General features: G+C 56.5%; 2 protein-coding genes across 3 annotated transcripts in view; one reads left to right on the top strand and one right to left on the bottom strand.

Moving 5' to 3' along the window:
• The window catches only part of SHFL (shiftless antiviral inhibitor of ribosomal frameshifting), a 5,488-nt gene extending 3,304 nt beyond the window's left edge, over positions 1 to 2,184 (top strand). For both annotated transcript variants that reach the window (XM_040629375.1, XM_040629374.1), the window contains 2 exons: positions 1,153 to 1,307; positions 1,883 to 2,184. In XM_040629375.1, the coding sequence (XP_040485309.1) occupies positions 1,153 to 1,307; positions 1,883 to 2,112 (385 nt within the window). In that variant the 3' untranslated portion in view covers positions 2,113 to 2,184. The remainder of the gene's footprint in view (positions 1 to 1,152; positions 1,308 to 1,882) is intronic.
• Positions 2,150 to 5,368, bottom strand: part of ANGPTL6 (angiopoietin like 6) — a 3,654-nt gene continuing 435 nt past the window's right edge. The window contains exons 2-6 of the mRNA XM_040629376.1: positions 5,114 to 5,334; positions 4,234 to 4,411; positions 3,499 to 3,686; positions 3,147 to 3,417; positions 2,150 to 2,588 (exon numbers count right to left, since the gene is read on the bottom strand). Coding sequence (XP_040485310.1) covers positions 2,398 to 2,588; positions 3,147 to 3,417; positions 3,499 to 3,686; positions 4,234 to 4,411; positions 5,114 to 5,334 — 1,049 coding nt within the window. The 3' untranslated portion in view covers positions 2,150 to 2,397. The remainder of the gene's footprint in view (positions 2,589 to 3,146; positions 3,418 to 3,498; positions 3,687 to 4,233; positions 4,412 to 5,113; positions 5,335 to 5,368) is intronic.

The raw sequence follows: 5,368 nt of genomic DNA, 5'->3' as shown, positions 1-5,368 counted from the left end.
CCCTAGCCCTCTATAAGCTCCTCCTGAGTTAGGGACTCCCTACTCAGATGGGGTCAGTAGCCTGCCTCCCCGTCTCGGAGCCCACCCCAACAAATAATAGTAAAAAGAGGTCTGATCGGCATCCCCAGTTTCTGCCCCTGATGTCTCCACCCAGGACCCACCAGAGGACATGAAGCAGGACCAGGACATCCAGGTGAGTCCAGGGTGAGGGATAGGGGTAGGTGGAGTGAGGAGGATGTCCACGGGGGAGAGTGGAGGGCATCCATGGGTGAAGAGGGGAGACATATATGTAGAGGGAAGAGGGCTGATGTGTGTTTATGTTTGCGGAGGAGGCATGACCACCCTTTTGTCCCCATCGTGCAGGATGTGGCGACCTCCCTCCTGCCACTGACAGAAGCCAACCTCCGCATGTTCCAGCGTGCCCAGGAAGACCTCATTCCCGCCGTGGATCGGCAGTTTGCCTGCTCCTCCTGTGACCACGTCTGGTGGCGGCGCGTACCCCAGCGGAAGGAGGTGACAACCCAATCCCCCTCTGTATCCACACCTCTGACCTAAGACTATCATATTAACCCCTGAGAGCCCAGCCCCTGACCTGTAGTCTCAGAGCTCCACCTCCGTCTCAGACCCCATCCCTCCGACTCTCCAGCTCCACCCTTACCCCAGAGCACGACCTCTGACTCCGCAGTTTGACAGCTATCACAGAAAGCAAACCTGACCCCAAAACCACAATCCCAAGTCTGGATTCGGAACCCCCTGATCAGTGGTATGCTTCTGGTAAATGCTGAGTAGCCCAGCTAGTGCAGGGAGGTGGCGGGAGAACCCCCGATTTTTAGTGTTTGCCAATTTCCGTGGGTACCTATTCCCACTGCGGCCAGTATTGAGCTCCTGAGGTGCCCCTCTGACAGTGAGCCTCCTCCCCACTCTACACACCCAGGTGTCCCGGTGCAGGAAATGCCGAAAGCGCTATGAGCCGGTGCCCTGTGACAAGATGTGGGGTGTTGCTGAGTTCCACTGCCCGAGGTGTCGGCACAACTTCCGGTGAGGGTGCTGACCCCCACCCCACCCTCCCCCCTACCCTACCCACCCCTGCCCTGCCCCCACCCTGGCCCAGGCCTTACCTTTGGACCCTCACAACCCTGCCCGCCCCCCCAGGGGCTGGGCACAGATGGGGTCCTCATCCCCCTGCTACGGGTGCGGCTTCCCCGTGTATCCAACACGGATCCTCCCTCCACGCTGGGACCGGGACACCGACCGCCGCAGCACCCACACCCACTCCTGCTCAGCTGCCGATTGCTACAACCGGCGAGGTGAGGGCCTGGCATGTCCCCCGTGACCTCCCCCCACTTGGGGCAGTTTACTTGACCTTGACTCCTACGACATCCGCCTCTAGGGCCTCACATACCAAGGTCCCTGCCTGCTTCTTCCATGTGCCTCCTGAGGCCTCGGTCCCCAGAGCCACTTAGCTCATCCCGTGGCATCAGCCCTCCTTTCACATCTTCCATGGCCGCCCCCAGTCTCCGTGGCCTACAACACCAGGCCACCCAAGACCCTGCCCCTCCTAATATCCACCCAATATCCATCAGCCACATTCTGTGGTCTTGCCCCGGAGACTCAGTGGTTTTACCCCAGTGTTTCGTGGCCTCAGCCTCTGCCCCTGTGGTCTCTGTGTTCTTGGTTCCTGTGTTGTGTCCTGTAGTCTCAAGTGATGCCCACGTCCCTGGGTCTGTTGTGGCTTCAACACCTGGGACTTCCATCTCTGAGTTTCCTGTAGCTCGGGCCCCAGCCCCTCCCCTCTTCAGAGCGCCCCATGGCTGCAGCCCCTTTGCCCCCAGAGTCTTAAGTGGCCTCAAGCTCCACGGCCTCAGAACCTCTCCCTCCCCAGAGCCCCACATGCCTGGGACGTCGTGCGCACACCCCAAGAGCCGGAAGCAGAACCACCTGCCCCAAGTCCTGCACCCCAGCAACCCCCACATCAGCAGTGGCTCCACTGTGGCCACCTGCCTGAGCCAGGGGGGCCTCCTGGAAGACCTGGACAACCTCATCCTGGAGGACCTAAAGGAGGAGCTGGAGGAGGAAGAGGAGGAGGAGGAGGAGGGCGGGCACGGGGAGTGACCCCTGACGGGCAGATGCAAACCAGACACGCTCTGTGGAGATTTTGTGCTGTTATAAAATTTGAGCTCAAACTGAGATCTAGACGCCCTTGGGGAGCCATTTGGGTCTGAGATAATCGGCAGGGGGATTCCCGGGTCCCGTTTTCAGGGCCCTGGGGAGCAAAGCAAAAACAGGACGGGCTGTGGGGCGTGGCCCACATTAAGTGTCAAAGCAGGTGTGGCCAGGACAACTTAGGCTCCTGCTGACAAACATCCCCTGGGACCTGGGGGACAGATGGACAGATGGTCACAGCCTCAGGGGCCGGATCAGCATGGCAGCCTTCTTGAGAGAGTAAGCCCCGCCACGAAACTCGGCCCAGTAGACACCATCTTGGTACCGGCTGCGGTAATGGCCACCGTGGTGCCACACGCCATTGAGGTTCGAGTGGGCACAGGCATGGTACCACCAGCCTCCCCGCTGGTACAGGGCACAGTTACCTGAGGAGAGAGAAAAACCCATATCCTGTCACCAAAATAAAAGCCTCTACCACTACCTCACTAGGGCAAGGCTTTTGTCAGGCATCCCCTGGCCCTTCTCACTCTTACTGAATATAACCTTGATCTCCTCTCCAGAGTAACAGCCCTGGCCCCCATTTTCTTTTTTATAGTAATAGCTTTAATTCCTTCCCTATCGCCCTTCCAAAGTACAAGTTACACCTTTTCCATCCTTTCTGGAAACGAGGAGCTCTACCTTTACTGGGGGAAAAAATCTTACCTACTTTCTTTCTAGAATAAGACTCCAAGCTCTCCCTACCTTTCACCAGAATAGGAATCTTGACTCTTTGACTCTATTAGGAAGGAATTTGCCTCATTAAAGAAGGAATCTAGGCTCTCCATCCCCTCACCAGAATAAAAGTCCTCTCCTCTGTTCTCTTGCTTACCCTGATCCTTGCCAGAGGGAAGTCTCACCCCACTCCTTTTCATTCTTTTCCTTCCTTCCTTAGGAGTCCCACCTCCTCTGTCCCTACTCCCCACCAGAATAAGAGCTCTCCTTACCAGAATAGGAGTCTCGGTCCCTATCCACGGTGCTGAAAGGCTTGTCATTGTGCCAGGAAAGAGAGTCTCCAGCATCTCCATGGTACTGGCCAAGCCGAAGGCGATAGTGGTCGCTCTCAGGCTCCAAAGAGAAACCATCATAATGGGCACGTGCCCCACGCCCTCCCCAGTCCTCCAGAAGCACCAGTAACTCATGGTCCCCACGGCTGGTCAGCTGATGCACAGGTTCCAGGCCCAGCCAGTATTCCCCATCAGGCTGCCCAAAGCCCACCTGGCAGGACAGGGAAGTCAGAAGGTCAGAAGCAGGTCCCCTACCCTCCGCCCAGCCCTGCCCCTACCCACCTGCACCCACCTTGTAGTGCTGCCAGGTGGTGAAGAAGTTAACAGAGCCATCTTGCCGCCTCTGGATCACAGTCCAGCCTCCACCCTCCAGCTGCTGCTCACACCACACTGACACTACGTGCCGGCCCAGTCGCAGCTCATACACACCGCTCTGCCCATGGCCCGCCTGGTGGGCCTCTGCACAATCCTGCCATGGACCTGTGGATACAGCGATGGGGAAGACACAACCTGGACCAACCAACCCCTTACTGGGATAGAAGTCCTGATTCTCATCCCCTCACCGAAATAGCAATCCTATCGCTCCCATTCTCTGACCAAAATAAGAGCCCCAATATCCGTTTCCTTACATGAGTTAAGACTAGTTCATTCTTTTCTCACTACAGCAAATGTGGAGCCTGGGGTACTTAAATCCTGGTTCTACAATCGCGCCAGAATAGAAATCCTGAACACGACACTATGAACTAGCTTAAATGCTTACCAATAAGCAGTCCTAAATTCCCTGTCCCCCGATCAAAGGAAAAGTACCTCCTTTCCTGTTTTCATACCACAGTAAGAATTTTGGTCTTTATCAGAATGAGAGCCATAGCTCCTTGTTCCATCACCAGAATAAAAGCATCATTTTCTCCAGTCTCCTCACCATGAGAGAAACCTGCCATTAAAATCCTTGCTCCTCTTTCCCTCTATCCACACTGCACTGGGAATCCCCTAGCTCCTCACGCCCTCAACAGTCCTGCCCTCATCTTACCTGTTGGCTTGGTGGGGACAGCAGAGTGCCCTGCGGGCAGGGGAGAGGCCAAGGGCCCCTGCTGTCTCAGGGTCTGGTCTCTCTGGGGCTCTGGAGCTGGGTGTAGCTTCCTGCTGGTGTCATTAATGCCACCCACCAGACTGACAGGAACCACAGGCACCAGGGGTGGTGGCAGGACCTGGGGTGACCAAGAGACTCAGATGTGATTGCAATAGCCTTCAGTTGAAAAAAGACACTGGGCCCCTAAATCCCCCAACACCCAGATGGGTGGGAGATCAGGCACAGGCATGTCCCAGCCCTGGAACTGATACTCCCCAAAGCCTAACTCTGGCTGTCAAGAGCAGAGCTGGGCCTAAATTCCCACTCCGGTGTTCACAGCTGAACTGATCTGTGCCTCTGACACTCCTTTTCTGTAAAGTAGGGATAATGAGAGTACCTCCAACAATGAGTATTAACATAGAATCCTCCCAACAGCCCTGTAAGTTGTGGGTTGTCACAGAGCAACAATCTTATGCAAAATTAGGGCCAGCCATGTTCCAGAATTAAGGATAACATGGCAGCAGTTAGAAAGAGTAACACAGGGCAGGTATTTATATCGCGTAACACCTCCATAACATGGGTCTTTGGTCTTTACATAGTAATATGCTTAATTACAGGCTCTACGAATATTTATACCAAGTGGATAAGTAAAGGTTTTAAGTAGCCACCAGTCGCGTTCTGACCCAAATGAGCTGTGGGAGGAGAGGTAGGAATCTGGTTTTTGGAGCTTGTCGGATTTCAAAGCTGCGGATCAGAGATCGCGCGTGGGGTCGCTGGGGTCTCCTGTTACAAATGCTGCACACAGGAAGTGACTACGATTCCCGGCGAGCTTAGAGGTTACCTGCTGCTGCCCGCCGGTGCCCCCCGGGCACAGGCGCTCCAGGCGGGCGATGAGGCCACTCTGCTGGGTGACCAGCTGCGCCAGCTCCCGGAACTTGACATCCAGCTGGTGGAAGCGGGCGGCGGCGCGCTGCGCCTCCGCTGACACGTTGAGCACGCGCTCCCCAAGCAGCGCCAGCAGCGCAGCGGGCTCCGCCCCCGGGCCTGGCACCGCCCCCGGGCCTGGCACCGCCCCCGGGCCTGGCACCGCCCCCGG

The sequence above is a fragment of the Ursus maritimus genome, unplaced genomic scaffold (genome assembly GCF_017311325.1).
Source record: "Ursus maritimus isolate PB19 unplaced genomic scaffold, ASM1731132v1 scaffold_14, whole genome shotgun sequence".
Classification (NCBI taxonomy): Eukaryota; Metazoa; Chordata; class Mammalia; order Carnivora; family Ursidae; genus Ursus; species Ursus maritimus.
The sequence above is the reverse complement of the archived record's forward strand: the minus strand, read 5'-3'. Positions and strand labels throughout refer to the sequence as shown.